Genomic DNA, 24,163 nt, shown 5'->3' on the forward strand with positions numbered 1-24,163 from the left:
CTCTAATTAGCAGGAATCTTCCGGAAAAACGACTCAACCAAGATGATTGTTAGTCTACACATTTAAGTGGTCCTTCATTATAAATCCCAGCTCTCACAGCAAAGCGCCAAGAAAGAAGCGTACAGACAAGACGAGCGCAGAAGTGACTCTAACTGACCTTGTCGTGTAGACACAAACGCACTCACACACAATTTACTTGCAGTTAGTTTACACCTTAAAAGCTTTGTAAACCGGCAAAGCGACAGCTGTTCAGCTGAATTTCACTTTATTGAGTCTAGTGTCAGAGCCTGTGCCAACACGTTAGCTCAGCGGTGAAGAACAGAATAAGGGGAGATGTGTGAAGCCGGCAGAGCTGGGATGAGCAGGAAATGGCTGAATCAGTTGGCTGCCTTACAGCTCAAAGCACGACGAGATGGGACTCACCAGGCCGGCTAACACAGATACTACAACCACTCTTGACACCCTGTATACTTTAAGTCAAACACAATTCGCTTTCCTTGGAAAGCAGTGGGCTGCAGATTTAGAGCTTTTCATTGGGGTTGGGATGTGAAATTACAAAAATTCTGGCCGTTATATTGCGTATCATTATAGTGAATATTCGTTTCATTTAGGACTGGGGTTGTGAAATGTTAAAAGTGTCATAACAGTCCATACAGTAGTTTTGAATGAAGAACAGATTGAAATTTAAGCTGTGACAGAGTGAGTTAGCAATGTCCGAATTATTATAAACAAATCTTTTGAGTTAGATTCTTTTAATAAATCAGTTGATCCATTTTGACCCAATGATTCTTTTACAAATCTCACTTATCTGATTAATGATTTCAACTTAGTAACCTAGTGATTTCTTTGGTTATAAGTGAATAATGACTTTAATTTCCTCTATTCAACAGGCAGCTTTATCATATAGCTTCAGAAGGCATGGCATATAGTTGTATAGATATAGTTGTATTTTTTTATTATATATTTTATACTTTCATTATGTTTTATCATGGACATGTGTCATTTTTGAAGCCTGGAGGTTCCTGTCCCTATAAACTTTAATTTCATACAAATAAGCAACTGGCACATTATTAAAGGATTAGTTAAATTCCAGAATAAAAATTTCCTGATAATTATATAAATAACCCCCATGTCATCCAAGATGTTCATGTCTTTCTTTCTTCAGTCGCAAAGAAATTGCGTTTTTTTGAGGAAAACTTATTTCTTGGTTGTGATCGTGTAGAGCACTTTGAAACTGCATTGATTGAAACTACACTTTGGACCTTCAACCCATTGGGTCCCATAGAAGTCCACTATATGGAGAAAAAAAAAATCCTGGAATGTTTTCCTCAAAAACCTTAATTTCTTTTCGACTGAAGAAAGACATGAATGTCTTGGATGAAACAAGGGTGGAATTTTTATTCTGGAAGGGTCAGTAAATGATGACACAATGATCATTTTTAACTGAGCTAATATTTTAATGTCTGAAACATGGTCTGTATCCACAGTTAATGGTGCTGGCCTTGCTATGGCAACATGTGATATTATCGACTTGCATGGTGGAAAGCCTGCTAACTTCTTGGACCTGGGTGGAGGTGTAAAGGAGAACCAGGTGTACGCAGCCTTCAAGCTTCTCACTGCCGATCCCAAGGTAGGAATGATTCTGTTCATCCGAACCAAAAATGTAAATACCCAAAGTTATTTTACTTCAACCATAAAAGATTAATATAAAGGTGTTTTGAGAGTGTGATAAGAAATAAAAAGTTAAAGTTGCTCTCCTTTTAACTTCATTACAGTTCTCAATTTAGTATTACTTTTCCGCTCTTTGAAGTTTCCTCCATGTGAGATTTTGTTGACTCCTTAGGCACCACAAAAGACTGTGGGCTTGCGGCCGAACCTAGTTCTTTTTACCATCATTACGAGCTTGTGCTCTGATCAATATCTTCGCTACAGTCACACTTTTCAGCTCTGGAATTGTAAACACACCAAGATAGACACACACACCTCATAACTCATCTTTTCACCAATGCTTTTCTCCCCCAGACACACACTTGCTGTCCTCCTCCTGTTGATTACTCGCTCTGGAGCGCAAGATCCTTTTTCTTGCAGCTTTTACGAGCCGAGGACTTGTTTCTCAGATAATGATCCTTTTCCGAAGCAGACCGGAATTCTTGGCACGTTGCTGATAATTTGCTTGTATTTGTTGTAAGCACACATGTCAATATGCACCTGATTTGGTTTCAGCTTAGTGTGTTTATATTCAGGATGCTCACTGACATCTTCATAACAGATCTCTTTATAATAATGTGAAACAGAATTCATCTAGTATCATGTTCATTGTGTGTCAGAAAACGGGAGTGCTGGGATTTAATAGCACACCTTGCTTTTCGAGTATTCTAGCTCGAAGCAGCAACACTACGCACATGCAGAAAGTGATTTCATCTAGAGATTGAATCATTTCATATTCATATTGTTCTCTGATGAAAGATACACATTTGTTTTTCTATGAATTTATCAGCAAAGGAAAACAGAAAAGAAAACTATGAAACACAATTGGCAACATTCATTGTTGCCAAACAACACAAACATATGCATTTATGCTACATTATTTTGCCCACTGAATCATACTTGATTAGATAAAGGAGGCGGAAAGATTGTGTTGAATATTTTCAAAGTCTATACAGTTGAAGTGTATAGTTCCAGTCTCCTCCTGTCTCTCCAGCCCTCCTGTCATCAATGGGGTACCTGAAATTTTCTAAGCTCTATTGGGGTAGAGTGGCGGCCCTCCCCTGCAGTCACACAGTTCCCATTCTGGAGCCTCTCTGTACAGCGATTTGCATTTCACAGAAGCGTTCACAGCCACCCAGGCTCTGTGGAAGGAATATTAATGGGAATGTTAATTTTTGGATCCTCTGGCGGGATGAAATGCGCAGTTGCCTTCTATCTTCTATCGGAAATGTTTGATTTGTTTGTTTTGGGAATCTTTTCCCTTGCCTCCTTCAAATCATTCTCATTAATTTACTAACCGATTAGTGGTCGGAATCAACCCACCCACGCCTGTCAGAAAAAGCTGCAAAAATGAACTGGAAAACTAATAAATCAAATGGTCCTAAAACGGACACCTGAGGTATACCACTCTGCTAGTATAGGAATGTATTTAAGGAATGTTCTGAGGTTCAGTACAAATTAAGTTTAGCTGACAGCAGTTGTTGCATGATGTTGATTACCTCCAAAAATATTTTTGAGGCAAAAATACACTTTCAATTAAAGCAACCAGGACAAGCAATACACGTTAAAATACACTGTTTATAGCCACTAGAATTAAATATTATACATGTTAACATGAGATGAACAGAATTACCTACTAACCTGTGTAAAGTTGTAGCTAACTTTAAACTAAAACCTTTTCCAAAATGTTTGTGCAAGGATACCAAGAAGGGAGGTTTTGTAACTTCAAGATATTACGTTGGTGATGAATAGTTCGTCCACCTCCAGTGTGGGCCTACTGTAATCATGATTTAAAAATTTTTACAGCTCAAAAAATGCACATTTTGTAACAAAGAAATTAATGTTGGTACTTTAACAGAAATGTGAGCTTGTTTTTCCTTTAAATCCTCCAGTTGCGACAATGTTCAGTTTTGAACCAAGGGTTGGGTGAAATTATGTCCGAGTAATTGACACTATGTGAAATAATGCTGTCAAGCTTAGCTTTTTTTTTTTTAACTCTGAACATTTTTAAAGTTCAGCTAGAATTGCAGTATTGTATAGTTGAGGACTTTGAAACTGAAGCATGGAGAGTATAAGCTGATGTACCGCCAGACTGTGTAACCCTTCCTTTAGAGTCTGCAGGGAGGCAAATGCATTGTGTATATATGCACTCCTTTTGATATACAAGTTTTATTTTATTCTTACTCACCAAAGCTACCTTCACTGACAGCTCAAAGGAGAGGCACTCTTGAACTGTCTCCCACTCTCACTTTCTTAGTTTCTCTCCTTTTTTCCTCGGACATGGGGCATTTGCTCCCCAAGCCTTTTTTTCCCTCCCATTCCAACCCTATTAAAACAGCCTCTCTTTTTATATTTATAATGATTACGTTGATAGATGAAGGCAGTACCATAGAAGTAAGTGGAGAGTGGACACATTTTGTAATACCTGGATTACATAAGTCAGTCTCCGTCAAAAGGCATTGTTCAAGTTCTTTATTTACGACACAGAAATGTGGAAAAAGAGCGATGGAGAACTCTTTACTCTTGAACTTAGTCAACACACACCACACATGGCGCATTGCAAAGTTTTATCACGGAACATGAATAAAACATTACACATTTGCCACGGTTTTAGAAAAAGCCGAAAGCACCTGCTAGTCGAATCCAAATGGCAACGGCTAAACAACGCCATTATCCCACCCCCTCCCTCCAAAGTTAGATGTGGGAGACGTGGATGGATAGATGTTTTTGCTCGTGGCTATTTGGTCCCTATGCAGTGTAGTTTGGAGTGGGAGTGAATTAGGGCTGTGGCACGTCAGACGTGCTCCCAGGCACTGGGTGTTTGATGAAGGTGCTTGGCTGGGTAATTGTGACCGGTGGGGATTTCACCTGCCCTGGGTAGAGAAGGCAGCAGCACCGGGTTGTGTGATGTGTATTTGAGGTTAACTAGGAGCTGGCGCTGGAGCTTGATACTATTTGCTGGCCGCTGCAAGGTAAATCTGAAACAAATGTTGTTGTGTGTCAGTTCTGTTGGTCGAACTGCTGTGAACATGAATGTTTGAGGTCCCGTACAGCACATTAATGTGTTATCTTGGAGATACAACTCACTCATTCTGTCCTGGAGATGACACATGTTTGCTCAGGGCATCATGGGATTGAATATGCCTCTCTTACACTGAAATGGTGCTGCTGCTTGACCGGGGAATCTGCCAGCCTCTCTCAGAACTGGCCTGTGTTGAAAGCCAGACAATGATGTAACTGATTGTATGAAGTGTCCACAATTTTTTATTTTTTTTTAAAGTATTGAACTATCATCCTGTAGTACAAGATGTTGTATGTTGCAAGTACAATACTTTAAAAATTGTAATTTTTTTTTTTTTTTTTAAAGATTGAAAGTATTGGAAACACATTTTAACATCCAAAATAGTTTAATTTAGCTTCTGTATGCTACCACATCAAAAGTTACAACAAATACAATTTATGATTTTTTTTTTTCAATTTGATAATTATAATATTTGTAAATCAATTTCATTTTATTCATAAAGCACTACTAAACACAACTACCGTTGACCAGTGTGCTGTACAAAGTAACCACAAACAGAATTAAAAACAAAGGTCACAAATAAAACTGCAAGACACAGGGCAGAGCAAATGCAAATCACGAATAAAGAGCCAGATCAAATAAAAATGTTTTTAACCTGGATTTAAAAATGGATAGTGTAGGGGAGGTTCTGATTTCTGTAGGAAGATTATTCCAAAATCTTGGAGCAGCTACGGCGAATGCTCGATCACCCCCTAGACTTGAGTCTGGTTCTAGGAACCACTAAGAGCCTTAAGTTGGCAGACCTAAGAGGTCTTGCAGGTTGGTGGTCTATCAACAGATCCGAGAGGTAAGAGGGTGCCATTTAAAGACTTAAAAACCAATAAGAGCACTTTAAAATGAATCCTGTAGCGCACAGGTAACCAATGTAACGACTGAAGGACAGAGGTAATATGCTCACGCTTTTGAGCTCCCGTCAGGACTCTAGCAGCCGCATTTTGAACCATCTGAAGGCGGTTTAAGGAGGATTGACTGATCCCCAAATAAAGAGAGTTACAATAATCAAGCCTCGTGGTAGCATGGATTACTCTTTCAAAGTTAGTAAAGAAAGAAAGGACTTTATTTTTACCAGGGTTCGCAACTGATAAAAGCTTGACTTCACAACTTGATTGACTTGTCTATCAATCTTTAAGGCACTGTCCAACACCACACCCAGATTTTTCATGTACGGCTTTACATGAGGTGCCAGAACACCAAGATTTAGATTTGGTATACAGTGTGTATCCGAAGGGGTAAACACCACAATCTCTGTTTTACTCTCATTCAGACTTTAAAAATTTAGAGACATCCATGCTTTTAACATTTGAAGAGGCAGGCGCCCACCGGGTCTAATCCATTCTTATGTTTCAAAGGAATATATATTTGAGTGTCATCTGCTTAACAATGATAGCTTATACCATACTTCTCAAAGATAGAGCCGAGGGGAAGCATATACAAGAAAAATAACATGGGAGCTAGAGTAGAGCTTTGAGGGACCCCACAGGTCAAAGGTACAGAGGAAGAGTGAAATTTGCCAAAATTAACTGAGAAACTTCTTTTCTAAAGATAAGACTGGAACTAATTTAAGGCTGAACCTCTAATGCCCACTACCTGTTCTAAGCGGGACAGAAGAACATTGTGGTCTACAGTGTCAAAAGCAGCGCTCAAGTCTAAAAGTACCGGTAGCTAAAAGAATGTCGTTGAACACTTTTAAAAGAGCTGTCTCAGTGGAGTGAAATTTCCTAAAGCCTGATTGTAATGCATAAAATTTTTTGTAATCTACCAAGAAACTTTGTAGTTGATGAAAAACCACTTTCTCTATAATTTTTGCTAAAAATGGAAGGTTAGAAATGAGTCTAAAATTTGATACATCAGAGGAATCTAAATTAGGCCTCTTAAGTCTGGGTTGTACCGAGGCATGTTTTAAATAGTCCGGAAGAACTCCTAACTCGAGGCATTTATTGATCAAATTTAAAAGTGTCAGACCCATTAGACTGAAGATTTGTTTAAATAACTGTGAGGGAATTATATCCAAGGGTGAACCAGTTGGTTTGAGTTGATTAACAATGTCATTTAAAAAAGAAAGCGAAATAGGTGTAAACTGACTAAAGACACCTGTGTATTTTAAATGGCCTACAGGATCGCCAGCAACTGATTTGATGGTATGTATGATCTCAGATATCTTATTAATAAAAAAACTGGCAGAACCGCTCACACATAGCTACTGACTCTGTAGGATACACACAGACAACAGGATTTAACACAGCATTAATGGTATTAAAAAGGGTTCTAGGATTATTATGATTTTTATCTATAAAAGTTGAAAAATAGTCTGATTTGGCCACTCTCACCGCCTTCTGATACTTAATAAGAGAATCCTTTAACATTTCATAAGAAATCTGTAGTTTGTCCTTTTTACATTTCCTCTCGGCCCTTCTACAAGCCTGTCTCAATGTCCGAGTAGTATTATTCAACCATGGCTCAGGAGTTAACTTGTGATGTTTAGTCCTCAGTGGAGCCACGTAATCCAGGAGTGTATTGCAGACTGAATTAAAACTAAAAAGCAATTCATCAGGACTAAGCTCAGATGAAGTGAGAGCAGTAGAATGGGAAAACTCCTCAAACAGTGAAGAAAAAGAAGCAGAGGTAGCAGCAGTGATCCTCCGCATCAGGTGAGCTGATACATGAGGTTTTACAGCATTCAATGGCAATGGTGTGTTGAATAAAATAGGATTGTGATCAGAAAAGCTGAGATCGCATATCTCAATAACTCCCATAGAGAACCCATGAGACATCAGAATTGGGGATGATTCCCCCCAAGAAATGGGAGAAATCTGTTAAAAAGTCTTTGTGTGGCTTAGGAGGCCTGTAGACCACAGCAACAGCTAACGGACTGTCCGTGTCCAATACAAGCACCTACAATTCAAAACTGTCATATGTAATTCTTTGCATGGTCCGATATTGAAAACAATCTTTAAAAATTGAAACCAATCCGCCACCACTTATCCCAGCGAGGGGAATTAAAAAATTTACAAAGCTCAGAGAGAGGAGCTAAATCTCCATTGGGAAACCACGTTTCTGTAATAAGTAGAAAGTCCAGGGCTCGTGAAGTGAAGAAGTCTTTAAGAATAACAATCTTATTTACTGCAGACCCCGCATTGACCAACGCCGTCTTTATCTGCACAATCTTCAGGCAGCTGCGTTGCTCCGCGCAGTGGGCGAAAATGATGTATAGAAGCGCCGCAACGGCGAAGGTGTGGTGAGTGGTATAGAGGCCGTTGATCCCGCAAGCTCGGTAGAATGGGTACGTTCCAGGAGTAAACCCCCGCTGATGAACACCAGCTGATGGAGTGGTTGCAATCACCTTCCCTCGTAGGCAGATCCAGATTAATATTCAACTCGCTGCTTGTCCGAAGCAGAAGCTTGAGCTTGACGGCCACACCGCCCCGCTTACACCGTCTTTTCCGATATGGTGACTGGTGACCGGTGCAGACAAGCCGGCAGGGATCCTAGAAACGGAGGAGGCAAGTGCCGTGGTCCTTTTTGAATTTGATTAAGTAACACTTCAGAGGAGATTCAAAGATTTAAGAGTGTGTGCCGGTCGTAGACTAAAAGAGGCGATATGACTTGCGACAAAAGAAGCCAAAAACACATAGACATAAACTAAAAAACGCAGACAACATCAGACGGCAGGCACACATAACGGCACCATCTTGGAACTTCATAACATAAATCATAACAATTTATTTTAGAACAACATGGGAAATAAAAGGGAGTTATGAGATTTAAGAACGTACATATTATATACAGTATTACAAATAAAATTGATAGCTATTGTATATTTATGATATTTATAAATAAATGTCAGTTGGAAAAGGTGCAGAACTCACTCTTGAAGAGGTCAAAACTTTAATTAATGACGTTCAAGGCCTTCATCACACATCAAGAACAGCACTACCAAACAATGCTTTAAAAATTCTTGTAATCAGCAACAGGTGTGTCACTCTGCCAATTAGGGGAGTGGCTTCCAAACAAGTTTAAGGAGGGAAAAAAAAAAAAACCAGAGAATCAGTAAAACATACCATAATCAATTTCTTGATTGAGACCTCTGGGAAATAATGCATCTAAAGTAAATTCCAAAAAGTCTCCCTAGATTTGCGTTTCACAACAATATCACCTCCCTGACCTACTGAATGAACTTGTTCAATACCAAAGTAAAAAAACTCACAAATAGAATGTGAATATCCTTTAAAGTGTTGTGCTACTGGGTTGCTCATGTCCCCACATCTTATAGAACTGCTATGTTCACACATACGAGTTTTTAATCCTCTTGATGTTTCACCGACATACAACATTCCACATGGACAGCATATAGCATAAATGGCATTACAGGAATTGCAGGTGATGACATTTTTTATAAATATGTTTTTGCCTGTTCTAGGATGTGGAAAAATCTCCTGTTTTACTGATATTGAATTCCCACATTTGTAGTTACCTGGAGGAATTGCAAATGATAGAGGCTTAGAGGGACTTGTGCAAACATCGGCCTTCACTAAATGACTCTTTTAACTACTTGCTTTTCGAAAAGACATTAATGGGGGATGTTCAAACACTTTGGAAAGACCTGGGTCTGATTGTAAAATATGCCAGTATTTCCGTATAATGTTGCAAAGTATTGGAGCTTGGGGAGTGTATGTTGTAACAAATTGTACAGAAAAATTCCTTTTTATTGTTTTAAGTTTTATTAGCCGGAGTGAATAGATGTTCCCTTTGTACTGTTTTTAATTTATCCTCTGCACAATCCAACCACCTATCATTATAGCCCTTTTCTTTGAATTTCTTCCACATTTTGTTTTTCCTAATTTCAAACAAATTGTCTGTTGAACAAATTCGCTTTAATTCTATACAGCTGACTCACTGGTAAACTTTTTTGGAGAAAGGGTGGGTGACAGCTATGAGCATGTAAATAATTATTCCTATCTGTTTTTTTCCCTGAAAAGGTGTGTGCTCAATAATTGTCCTACCTTGGTAACACAAACATCCAAAAAATCCAAAGTGTTCTTACTAAATGACATTGTAATTTATAGAGTTAGGATACTGATCAAAGGAGTTCAAATGCCAACATCGTGTGGAATGACAGTATACAGTGACTGAACATAATTAAATTAAAATTAGCTTGTAAATAACATTTTATATTCTACCATTCAAAAGTTTGCATTCTGTAAGATTTTTGTAATGATTTTTGAAATAAGGGCCAGATTTACTAACATCTTGTGCCAGTGCAAACCGTCTTTTGGCTTTAAAACATACTGTCAGGATTTACTAAAGACACGCAGTGAAGAATTTGCACTGAAAAGGCGTGGACATAGTTATTTTTGCGCCTGACCTTATTGAATATGCATTTGTAGGAGTTTCCCTTTCAGCCGCAAAATTTATGGGAGGAGAGTATTAAAATGAATCACGCAATGCAATTTACTAACGTTAGTGCTTGTCAAATTGCTGGTATTTGCGCCGTTATTTAGCGCCCAAAAAAAGCATGTCGCATTTTGCGATTTTGCGCCTTGCAGCATTTTGCGCCTGTGTCGTAGATCACCCGCACCCGATGAGCATCAGCTCTGCTTATTTGCGACTGCGCTAAGTTGCGCTGTGCTTGGTATATTGCGTTGAGAGATTTCCATGCCCATCTGTGCTGTTTTGGAATTGCGCTCTGGCGCTAATTTGCCCTGTTTAGTAAATCTGGGCCTAAGTCTCTTATGTTCAGTAAGGCTGCATTTATTTGATCAGACATACAGTAAAGTAGTAATATTGTGAAATATTAGTACGCTTTAAAATAACTGCTTTTTATTTCAATATATATCAAAACGTAATTTATTTTTGTGATGGCAAAGCTGAATTTTCTGCAATCATTACTCCAGTCTTTAGTGTCACACGATACTTCAGAAATCATTCTAATATGATCTCTGTTTTTTCCCAAGATACTTTTATGAATAGAATGTTTACAAAACATCATTTGTTAGAAATATAAATGTATTTTACTTTTGAGTGTTAAACATTAGGGTTTATTTTTATATTTAGTCATTTTAATATTACATTTTTTTATTTTTTTATAATATATTGTATTTATATTTCAGTGTAAATGCATGAAAGCTCATTTTATCTGAAAATCTGTCATTTCAGTATGTGTTCTGTTTCCGCAATCACTCATATCTTCTCCAACATATTCAGCGGATGAACTGCAAAATCCTGTTGGCTCGTTGTGTCCTGCTTCACTGTCAGAGTCTCTCGCAGGAGCATGGGGAGAGAATGCTAGCGAATGAAGCAGGATGGAAAGATGCGGTATATGAAAAAGTGAAAGAGAGGTTAACGCTGGAGGATGAGAAGCCCTTTTTCTGCTCTCCTCATTACTGTCTGTGCCACTGTCTGCTCAACATTAAGCACGACTCTGGCCTTTATATACGAGTAGTACAAACACACAAATATACTCTCGCTCCCACCTCGCACATACTCCATCATGTGTTTCCTTTGGGGCCTCCATGCCCCTGTCATCTCCATTGTGCTGGTGATGTTAGTGTATAATGATCAGTCGTCCCTTCTCGGCTGTCTCAGGCCTGAGGGAATCACATTTCCCATTTGTTCCAAACACAGGCAATAAGAGCCAGCCCAATCTCCCAGCCCCAACATGGCCACCTCAGTAATGGAGCTCATTTCCCCTGCGTCTGGCTGTCTGGCCCCGGACCGCGCTCGACGGAGCCCCGCATTGCCAGATCCTCGGCCTCTGCACTCAGACCATTAATGCTGACTGATAGAACAATGTCTCGCTGGCAGGAGACACAGTTATTTTGTGTTCGGGCTGCTGAAGCTCAAGGAACAGTGAAGAATACATAAGCAAACAATAACTAATCTTTCCACATGGGCTGAATTTGCATGGTGTCCGCAGTCCTGCATCATTTTGATCCCTGAACGGGAACACGTAGATTATGTTTTCTGTCATGTAATTGCTCGCTAGTAATCATTCCACCTGGTTAGGTAGTCCCGCAAAACAAGTTAGCTCCTAAGCGGTCGGGAGTTTGGGGGGGATTTTCTCGCTTTTTCAATATTGTCAACACTTGTTTCAAAACTTTCTTTCCCACCCATGAGTATGATGGATGATGCTTTACAAAAACCAATAAAACTAAGCGCTGTTCTTTCTGATGTGCTAGCAAGCAAGCAGCAAAGAAGCTGCTTTCAGTATTACCTTGCGTGCATGAGGTCTCTGGAGTATGCTTGTTTTGTTTTGAAAATGTTCTTCACGTAAGGTGTTTCTCAAAAAAGGGTTTGAGAGCTTGTTATGCAAATTCGGGATAGAAAAATGTGCTCAGAAATGCAAATCCTGCATTTTGTTTTTTCCGAATGAGGCAACGTCTATTGGACTTTCAGTAAGATCTCTTGGAGGTAGACAAAGAGTTTTTCTTTTTTAGTCCAGGTCATTATTTAATCTTCACAGCAGAAGTTTTTGCAGATTTAGAGGGGATGCAAACTGCAAAATGACTCATGACTCTTAATTAGTCGTTTTAGCTCTGGGGCCTAATGGGGTGTTTTGCACTGCAGCGGTCCGAGTCTTAGGGCTGAAGATTAAAGTGATTTATTGTGAAGAAGAAATGTGGTGAGATCACAACCTTCCTGTTGTGTCCACCTTCTGCTAGATTGAACCAGTGATGAGATGAAAATAAACTAGAATTTGCAGTCATTGGCCAATTACAGCCAGAAATGTGAATATGACCTTTGCTGACACAATAAATAACACTTTGTAATGTTAAATTTAAAGCTAACGTGTATCATTTCTGTGCCACAAATAGAACTAATGACTGGTTTCAAACATGGTTTCAGACAACCCCCCCCAGGTAGTCCCACTCCAAACTGTCACTGGTTGAGCCAATTTGGGTTATTTTGCACTTCCATTTGGTGCTTTTAGTAGCACAGAATGTATACTGTTCACTTTAAAGTTTGTTGGAGCTCATTTAAAAAGACTGTTAGTCTGCAGATGGTTTTTAATGGGAACTATAAATGTTCCAATTGCCCAGTAGTGCCCTCTGAAGGGGACATCACATTCTATTCTATTCTATTCTATTCTATTCTATTCTATTCTATACTTAACCAAGATGGCAGAGACAAAGGAAGGAGGAAAGTGGAACCATGATGAAAAGAAAAGGAAGGACGTATAGCAAGCTATATGTTGCAATCTTCTTTAAACTCATTAATGAACATATGAAGATAAAAATTGCCATCAACCCCCACCGAAATGTCCATGTACAAACACATCATCCAGTGAGCTTTGATCTCTATTAGATTAATTCCTGAATTTAAGCAAAGAACGAATAAATAAATAACCCCCATGCAGAATGATATCTGTGTTGTATAGTCAGTGTCTAAATGTTAGCTTTTGATATGACTTTTTTTTAAACAGGGCCTGTGATCTTTTTCCGAGAAACCTCATAGAGGGCTATATATCTAATTACTATGAGAGCTTCCATTTGTTAGCCTTTTCATTGACTAATGCAAGACCTCAGTGGAAGAGGCACTCAACAGATGCTTTTGATAATTTGCTTACAATGTGCCATCTAGTTTTTTTGTTAGTCAGAAAGGTTGCTGTGTGCCTCAATCTAGTCTTTTACTTTGATCTGTTCAACGTTTCAGCAGACTCGTTGGTCGAGTTTAAATAAAGCGTGCATAGGACCATGTGCAGGAAGATGCTCATTGAAATTTACAAGTGGTTGTTTGGCTATTTTGGCCTCTTCCCTGATTTTAACAGAAGAGATTCAACATGATAGGGGATCAGGAATTGATCTCAAGTTTGCATCAACTGCACTGGAGTCTCTTACATGAACAGTAGTTTAACAAAATTGTGGCATAATAAATGATCCCCTTGTCGTATTCCTTTGCTTGGACATTATATAATACTCATCAGAAACGCACACACCACTTTACTGGCGTCCACACACTCTCACTCCACACATTGAGCATAAATACAGTGTTTGACGGGCAGGCAGGGCTGTGAAAGGCAGATGGATGTACTGTCCATTTATGTAATGAGAAAAGACCATTCAACCAAACACTGGCTGTTTTCATAGACAAGGATGAGTTTCTGTTTAAATTTATAGATGTTTGAATGTCAGAAAGTACATGGTACCAGTGTATATGCATTATATAAACAGTGTATTTCTTATATTAGTTTTGTTATGGAGAATTCTGAAACTTTACTGGAATTGGCAACGATTACCAACACTTTTGGTATTGTTTTAACTCTACTGTCATGTATAAAGGACACTTGTGGGATCTGTCCCAGACTCATGTTATCTGTGTAAGAAACTTTTGAAATAACGAATGATACTGGCTTTATCTTGCTCGGCCATCCCTGTGAAATTTTCATTAGATAACCTTACTATCACTCCATCTTTTACCACAGGTTAGACTTTATTCATTAAGTGCAATTCTGGCATTTTATATCCTTGTCTAATTTGGTTTCGGTATTGATCGCAGTGTATGAAGTTTTTCCTTTGGGCCTCTTTATTTTTCCCTTTCGACACAAATCTCGGCCAGATAAGGTCTGTTGTTGTATTCCTAAGTGGACTGCTGTCCAATACAAATGCTAAATCTGATCTGGTCACATGCATCTCACAGGAGAGTGCGAAGTGAAATGTTGATCTGATATTTCCCTGCTATCTCCTCCGAATTATTCCTGCGATCATTACACACGTGGCTCAAAGGAGGCCCGCATTGCCTGAGCTCTTCGTTATCTGTCTCTCTCTCTTTCTCTTTCTCCTAAGTTAGATCATGTTTTAAAGCACTGTATCGATGAGCAACCTGGAGCTCTTCTCGATATTAATTAGCTCCTCTTTCCTTTATCTTTACTTCATTTATCAATTGCTGCCAGATAATGGAGTGCCAGGACCCGAGAGAGCATAGCGAAGAGGATAAAGAATATGTGAGGGGAAAAAAAAAAACTGGTAAGAAAGGATTTAGTTATGGCAGAAATAGGTTTTATGAATGATGAAACATCCTAGTATTGTTTAGTCACTTCCACATTATCACCGCACATTATCGCATATTTGTATTTATGCGTGCAAATTATTCAGAGTTTAACCAAATGGCATGATGAACCAGATGTGAGAAGAGAGCCAAGATTGATGAAGCACAGCTGATTTACACTTGCAAAAATGCCTAAATTGATCATTTTGCATCAGTTATATGATTTATGCCACTGTTAGGGTGCTTAGTAATGTTTATGGAACCTGTCATCAAATTATGTGCTGTTGTGGAATTGAACTAGTCTGATTTTTCAATGATTTCATTTTCTCTTGTAGTATTTTTCAGGGAAAAACTCCCCACCTACAATAATTGACGTATAATTATATACTAAAAATACATGTTTTAACTAGTGCTGTCAACCGATTAATTGCGATTAATCGCATCCAAAATAAAAGTTTTTATTTACATAATATATCTGTGTGTACTGTATATTTATTATGTATATATATATACACGCACATACAGTATATATTTTGAAAATGTTTCCATGTATTTCCATGTATATATTTATATTCATATAATTTTTTATTATATATAAATATATTTAATATATAAACGTAATATATTTTTCTTAAATATATACATATGTAGGTTTGTATTTATATATACATAATAAATATACACAGTACGCACACTTATACTATATAAACAAAAACATTGGATGCGTATTTATGGATGCGTATCCATATTTTGCGTATAACATATTTTGGATGCGATTAATCGTTTGACAGCACTAGTTTTAACACATTTTTTATAAATTAAATAATTTTTATAAATTAATTAACCTACTTTTATCTATGAATTTATGCGACTCCTAAAATTAATTTTGTTCTATTATATAACAAAACATCAAACTAAGTGGCATTTATATCAATATATTTCAATCAAATAAATAAATAAATATTTAGGCTTAATTATAAATATTTTTTCACAAAATGTTACTGCTTAGTTTGATATTTTGTTATCTAAATCATTGATAAGCATAAGATTTTTCTGTAAGATTTTTTTTTTATGTTTTTGAAAGAAGTCTCTTATGCTTGCCAAGGCTGCATTTTGATTAAAAATACAGTGAAACCAAGAAGACTAAAACATATTATTACAAAATATTAATAAACCTTTTTTTCTCAGGATTCTTTCAAAATAGAAGGTTCAAAAGAACAGCATTTATTTAAAATATAGAAATCTTTTGTAAAAATGTGCTTTACTGTCACTTTTAATCAATGTAATATATCCATTCTGAATAAAAGTATTAATTTCTTCTCCTTCGTAAATGTGTAAATCATTCCGTTCCAGTGTTTTTAAATTATTTAAACATTTAAATTTCTCTACCTCCTTTTCTTTTACATTACTGAACTGTAAACTTTCGTGAATCTGCAGCTCTTTTGTATGCATTGCATCACATTGTTTCATATAGTGTTAGATCATCATAAAGAATCATCTGGTTCTCATCTCTTCAGAGTGCTTTATCATGTATGCATCAGGAATGCAATCCAGTTCATCACATTCCTTAGAATGTTCCATAACAGAAATAAGAACCAAGAGTGTTCTGAGTCATTCTACTATTAATAAACTAAATCAAGTATAAGATGGAATGACATATAATTACAGATACCTAAGAGAGGTACAAGATGTTCATCTAATGATGTTAGACGTGCTCCTTTATCTCATGTCCGTCACACACAAACACACACAAGGCGATGTTGACGAGGTGCTCAGCTGTAGGGGGCCTTGTTGGGCTTCCGGGCGCTTGTTGCTGTTCTTTTTCGGTGTCAAAGGACTGATGAAGGCCTGATGAAGCAGATGAGTCCTCGCCTGGAGCTCTTCCAGAAACACACACACCCAATCACTCACACAGTGCCGGGGACAGATGGCGATAGCACAACAATACACGCTCACATACGCACATCTGCAAAAAATAGAAACATAAATTCTCATCCGCACATCTCTTGAAAATTTGCTCCTCCATTACTTCCTTAACCAAGAGGGCGACGTGAATTACGGGAAGCGCGTGTAGTCCACAAATTGAAAAATGCATGAAAATGTCCGTATTACCGCTGAGACCAAGAAACCATCTGTTCTCTGGTTTCTTAAATGACGTTGAAATTACGTCGTGAGAACGGGCACAAATTCAGTTACGTTCATTACATGCTGTTTTCCACTTCGTTTAAAAAGATTGCTGTAGCATTTAAGCTCAGTGTGCCATCCGCAAAAAACATTCCCGTTGGGGTGTCGCAGCTTTTTTCCTTCTTATCTTGAAGGTTAATTTTGAAAGGGATTGAATTGTCCTGAGTGCCCCCTGCCTCTGATGAGTTGTCCGATTGATCTATCCGCAGGGACACTCTCCGTTCGTGTCCGACTTGGGCTCGGCAATTGTATTCGACACAATCATGAAAGAAGTGGCATTTCAATCGCGCCAAATCGGGTCAGACAAACCTACACCCTGCCTACCAATCATCGGAATATACGCTTTGCATATTTATTTATATTTCCAGCCATGGATTTTCACCCGCTGTGAACCTCACCGCTGTCCTTCTTCAGAAAGTAGCGGTTGATTGAAAACTCTCTCGTCTGCTGTTCTTCATCTGGAGAAGATCGATAAAGGAGCCGAGATAGGAGCCACACTAATTGAGTCGTTCTTTTACTGTTATTGCGTAGAGAACCGTTTTGTCATGTCAACGGTTGTCCCAGATACAGCGGTACTCTCTCTTTTTTTCATCCTCTCTCCCTTTCTATCCTCTCATCTCTCTCTCTGAGCCTTTCTCATCTTCCGCTCTCCCTCACAGGGACCAAGGGGAGTTAAGTCCATAATGAAGTGAGTGTCGAGGCCCAGCAGTTCTCACTCCCACCAGCAAAACTGCAGACCATTTTTTTTTTTTTTTCCTGAAACATGATACCATTAAAAATTGAAAACCATGCATGTGTGGTGAGCTGAAAGTTTAATATGTTCTGTACAAAGTTTCCTAGCTCCTCTCCAGATGTTCCAGAAGGGATGGTCATATTTTGACTCCAAAGCACTGCCAATGGAGAAGGAAAAACTTTTTTTCTCCAGCTTCTCTATTTTCTTTGTCTTGCATTAACAATCAATCTGATATTGTAACAACCATATTTACATGAAATAGTTCAGCAAAAATGAAAATTCTGTCATCATTTACTCATGTCTTTCACATGTGACCCTGGACCACAAAACCAGTGTTAAGTTGCTGGGGTATATTTGTTGCAATAGCCAAAAATACATTGTATGGGTCAAAATTATCGATTTTTCTTTTATGCCAAAAATCTTTAGGACATTAATTAAAGATCATGTTCCATGAAGATATTTTGTAAATTTCCTACTGTAAATATATCAAAACTTAATTTTTGATTTGTAATATGCATTGCTTAGAACTTAATTTGGACTATTTTTAAGGCGATTTTCTCAAAATTTAGATTTTTTTGCACCCTCAGATTCCAGATTTTCGGCCAAATATTGTCAGTGGAAATATTGTCATACATCAATGGAAAGCTTATTTATTCAGCTTTCAGATGATGTATAAATCTCAGTTTCGAAAAATTGTCCTTTATGATTGGTTTTGTACATATCAGTGGCGAGAGTAGACTTCTTTAACCGGGAAGGCTGAGAGCAACAGCTCAGTTACATGCATATTCCCAACATTTTATTATGTAAGCTTTGTTACACAAGGGAATTTCTAGTAACAGCTCTGTGCATGATTGTGTATATAAACTGTCATTTGCTATACTAATTATGAATATTTATTATTTTTAATATCTTGCTTTTTTTTAACAATTTGGTCACACTTTATATTAGGTGGCCTTAACTACTATGTACTTACATCAAAAAATAAGTACAATGTACTTATTGTGTTCATACTGTATTGTAAAACACTTTTGCTGCTTTGAGGTGGGATATGGGTAAGGTTAGGGACAGGTTTGGTGGTATGGGTAGGTTTAAGGTGTAATTATAAATGTAATTACAGAAATTAATTACAGATGTAACTACATATAGGTATTTTTAAAAATATAAGTACAATGTAAAAACATGCATGTACACAATAAGTGCATTGTACCAAATAATTAATTTAAATGTAAGTACATAGTAGTTAAGGCCACCTAATATAAAGTGGGACCAACAATTTATTTTAAAATTGTTTATTAAACTTCTGATTTTGGTTACTCAAGCAGCATAATTTTACAACTTAAAGGACAGTGTAAACAAGTAGTTTTATAAATCATTTGTAGACAGGAAGCGAAAAAACATTGTTTTGTTTTTAGTTATTTTACTTTTAAAGATTTATTTGGTCACTTCTCTAATCCTCTGCGGCCTTTTATTGAATTTTGCTGTAATAAAACCTAACTCACTGTGTCATAATTCAATTATGTGACATTTTCTCCCGCTTCAAATGTCTCTCGATAAGTAACTCTGGTCTGTCTCATGCCTCATACAGAAGCTTCAGCTTTATGAGCGTGTCGCTTACTGAGGGTCACCTGACCTTCAGCGATGCCTGCATTACATTATCGCCATGAATATTTGCACCTTTTATGTAACAATGCATTTATATAAATTTAGCATTACATTCAATGTCCTTCTGTTGTCAGAAGTGTCATGGCCATTCAGATTCCCTCAATTATTTTGTGAATAACCTTGCGTAATTTATTTAAATTTCACAATTCTATCTGCTTGCAGATTCTAAATCAACAGGTTTTGCTGTTTATGTTCCATGAACTCTGTATAGATTGTCTGCATGCATTCGAAAAGCAGCATGTATTGTCATCGTTACCATAACAGCAAGAAGATTGTGAGTCCTGTCAGAAAAAAAAAAAAAAAAAAAAAATCACCTGGTCTGCTGACTAAAGACGTTAGACAACTCAGCATGGCACCGCAGTGCATAATTGGCATGTTTGCCTTGCTAACATATCTAAAAATATGCTAAGCAAGCTTTCTTATTATGTCGCCAACTTTACTTAATAAACCTGCAATCTCTGAGTGAGAGTCTGGAGCAGAGATTGGTGGGAGAGAGTAATATACTTTTGAATCCAGTTACGAAGGTCGTTTACTTGGAAATTATTGTTCTGTTTAATGGATTATTTAACATCTGCACCATCTCTTTCAATTGGATAGAAATACATTTGACTGCATTCAGTCTAATGATTTTCTGATTGAGGTGTTTTCGTTCTGAGTGAGATGTCAGTCTGATTATTAGGCTGCATGTGAACGTAGCTACTAATAAGTGAATTATACACTCACAGACTGTGGAGTGCATTGATTGGTTTTTCATTCTGCTCATAAGCGTAGATCAAGTCCAATCCTTCCCCACCAACATAACAATAACAATGGACATAGTTTGGATCCTGGGGTGCGTAAAGATGAGATCTAATTTGTCCAATTTTCATTCCACCAGCTAGCATTGCACCTCCGTCATTATATGAACACCTACGGTTGACAATTTCGAGCATGATACCCCTGACTATTTAGGTGGCGAATATTATCTCAGTTGTTAAATGGAACATTAGCAAGGTTATGATGTGCAGTCCTCCTGAAGTAGCTCATCATATCAAAGTGTTTCCAGTTATAATCCTGGTAAATTCACTGCTGTCTGTTTAGCTCCCTGTTGATTGAGTTCAGTGGAAGGCTAACATTGCAGCGCGATGTATGGAGGTAGACAGTGTGAGGCTCCTCTGGTCTCTTTCTTTATATATCATTGCACTAATCATAATGAGTTTGGCACTATAAAGACTTCATTATGACTGGTTTTATGACCTAGTGAAAAAGCAATATACTAAAATGTATTTGAAATACATTTATTTCATGCTAAGTATACTACATACTTACTTTACTTATTTAGCATACGTACTTAATAAAAATGTACTTTTAGTATACTAAACTGGTATATTTAAAGTCTTCTAAACTTGAACAACTAATTTTGTACTTAATGCGCTTTAATTGTGTGGAAGTAGTGCTGAAGTTCAACTAAAGATATACTGAAGTATATTTGATTGTGCTAAAGTAGAACTATTGCATGTATTCTTTCAGTACATTTTAAATATTTTGCATGTAAAGACTGATATTGCTAAGAAATGTGCATTTGTGTGTGTGTTTATAGGTTATAAACTAAGGGTAATTTGACACCACAATATTATTATCATAATACCCTAGCATTTTATAAAAGCTTATTTTGCAAAATCTTGTGCAGAAAACCAGGTTTATAGAGCATTTTCCCTATGTTCATGCTGGATTCAGTTTGCCATGTTCAGCAGAATCTGTTCTGTTTAGTCATTTTTCACTGATTATGGTCTTGGATCAATTAATAAAGGCAATGTCATCCAACATCCTCCAGTTGCATCATTAGCATGTCCAATCCATCCTTGAATCTGCCTCCAACCATTCATCCACTCCTACCATCTTAGGGCATGAACACTTGCGGTTTATTGCTTGTTCAGAAGCAATGAACCAGATGTTTGCATTCCTTGTTGCCAGTAACCTCGAAGCCCTCAGCGTGAGGGTTACATTGATGAATAAGTTCAGAAGATCTCTCTCATTGCTGACAGCTCTACAGCCAAAGGCATTATGGTGCTTTCAGTTGTGCTTTATGAAGCAGAAAGTTGACTGATATTCTTCAATCCTCCATTATCTACTGATACAATTTCAGATTTAAGATAATGACCCGCCACTCTGCACTAGCCACAAGGGTTAGCGCGTGTCACAGGCTGTGTGTGCGTTCCCAAGCAACTATTGTGTATTTAAAATGAACCCAAGTAAGCTTGATATCTGAATGGCCGCCAGAAAAGCTTTCCATTGCCAGTTTAGCTCACTAAATTGTGCAATATGCCTTTAAGTTAGATGTGAGTCATGCATTGCAGTGGAATGTAAATTTCGCCTCCAGTAATTTAACAGTCAGCTAGTTGTTTATTTGTGAGTCCAAAGAAGCAGAGAAGATTTGAGAATGGAAAGCATAAGAGTTCTAATCTATTCAAATTAAAGCCATCCTATCACAACCCACAACACATCATATAGTATCACTTATGCATAATAATAATAATAATAAACTATTGCCTACTGCAGTGGTTTTCAACAGGTTTTACTTCACGACTCGAGCTTTACACTGGTCATCACAAATTTTGTTCATGTTAATTCTTTTGCAGATGAGGGCATGTCATAGAACCTGTTCATGTTGAAATCTGTAGGGATGGGAATCTTATGGTTGACTTCAAATTGTTTCGATTCATGATTCACTGGTTTGACAACTTAAATGGTTAGTTTAACCAAAAATGTTCTTCATTGTGTTCTAAAATCATAAACCCTCACTGGTTCTCACGTGGCAAGCAACTTCTGTGTTTACCATATTTGATGTGCTCTGTGCATGTGCATTAGGGATGTTCATCTCCATAACCGAGGCCGATGTGATAGACATCGATCATTATGTATTTATTTGGTTCAGACTTCTAATGCCTCGTTCTCCATAGTGTTGTGATACGTCACATTCACGTAGCAGTAGTGGTGATGAGAGAACGTGCTTGAGAAACAGTTTAGAGAGGAGAAATTATTGTAATTTTTTACTTATGGAAATGTGTTAGAAACTATGTACGTTGTTTCCGGTGCACTCTTTTTTTAAATTTACATGGATTGCTTTTACTACATCTTTTTGTACTTTTTGATGAATTGAATTGAATTGAATTTTTTTAATTGAATTCAACAACCTAAAGTTGATACTCACTGGGAAAAGTCTCAGTGTTCCTTATTTCCAGCCCGTTCCTGTATTCAGATATTCAAAAAGGTGGCATTTGTTAAAATAGTTGTACTTTATGTGTCTTTTTGCCTCTAGCTTGCACACAATCGTCTTTCTGTTCAGTTGAGGCGCTTTATTTCCCTGCCAGTGTCTGCTTAGATGTGCCAACGGATTTTTTTTTTTTATTTACGTCAATAAACTATAATCTTCCAAGTCTCTTTCTCTTCGCATCATCATCTCAGTCTAGAGCTTGATTTGCCTGTAGGCTGATACTTTTGCTACAGTTTCTGTACTTATTATTAGTAAGGGGCTGTGTGGAGACCCTGGTCCTGAAGTGACTCCTCTGAGGGCCTGGGCCTGTGCCATAATTAAGCTAATGATGTATGATAAAACTGATGCAACCGGACAGACCCGTCACCCTCACCCAAGGCTCCTCAATCTTTGCGTCACATCATATTTCGCGTCACTGTAAATCTCTGTACTGAGTTTTGCAACCATATTAATTGGATTTGGTGTAGTTTTATGTGCATTTGAGTACTTCTAGCTTTCCCCCTCTCTCTCTCTCTCTGATATGATGAAGCATGCTGAGAGGTGTTCGCTGAGATTACTGTCAGTGTAATTTGGCTTGCAGGGGCTTGGTTTGATATCAAGCTTGTGTCTGATCAGCACACCTCTTTTGCCTTGTAATGGAGAGATGATGAGAATCGCATGAAATGTTTCTTTCATTACGTGGCTGCTGAAGCAGGCAGTCTCTCATAGCTCAGGTCAAGCCCTCACTCTCTGTCTGTCTGGCCCGCCACAGCGGCTAGTTTCGATCTCAACAGAGATGATTTTGAATTGAAACAAAACCATGTGCCGGACATTAACCCCAACTGTTGTAGTTCAGCAGCTCCTCTGATAAAAAAAATCAACATGAAAAGGCATTCAAAACCCATGTTACTTCTATTTTTAGACTTAAACTGAGTATTTAATTAATACATTAGAGTGTGGCTTGATTTTGTCTATTGTGAATTGATTGGGTTGTGAAAAGTGAGCATTCCACAGTGGGTTGTTACCATAATGTGTCATTTCCTGACTAAAATAGCATATTCAATGAGATTTGATGTCGGGTGAGACTTGATTTTGTCAGTTGGAAATTGATTGAATTGTGAAAATTGGGCTTTCCACAATAGAACCAGACCTGAATATGCCACCACCTAAAACAAGGCTAACTTAGACTTTTGAGGCTTTCCGAGAAGGATATGTAAGCTGAAGTTCAAGTTCACCCTCTAGAGCAATTGGACATCTTATAACTATAATGCTGCTTTCTCACATCTATCATTATTTGCTATTACTGCCATAACTTTCGTCAAATATAACATTAACAGCATTAGATTACTGCATTATCTATTGGTGAGATGTTTGAGAAACATGCATTAACGTAGACCGTAGACTAAAGGCCCATTCATACCAAGAATGATAACTATATTAGCGTCCACACACCAATGTACGTTAACGTTCTGTTTATTGAAAGCACATGCTGCCATTATGTTGTTTGCCACTTAAATGCTCGAGCTCTTCAAAGTCTGATGGATTCTGATTGGCTGTCATTACTTTTATTGTTCATAAACTG

General features: G+C 37.6%; 1 protein-coding gene across 1 annotated transcript in view; it reads left to right on the plus strand.

Annotated features, from left to right (window-relative positions):
* suclg2 (succinate-CoA ligase GDP-forming subunit beta) overlaps positions 1-24,163 on the plus strand; it is a 125,308-nt gene that overhangs the window by 77,463 nt on the left and 23,682 nt on the right. The window contains exon 9 of the mRNA XM_058790905.1: positions 1,488-1,630. Within this exon, the coding sequence (XP_058646888.1) occupies positions 1,488-1,630 (143 nt within the window). The remainder of the gene's footprint in view (positions 1-1,487; positions 1,631-24,163) is intronic.

Source organism: Onychostoma macrolepis, chromosome 11, assembly GCF_012432095.1.
Source record: "Onychostoma macrolepis isolate SWU-2019 chromosome 11, ASM1243209v1, whole genome shotgun sequence".
In the NCBI taxonomy this organism is placed as follows: Eukaryota; Metazoa; Chordata; class Actinopteri; order Cypriniformes; family Cyprinidae; genus Onychostoma; species Onychostoma macrolepis.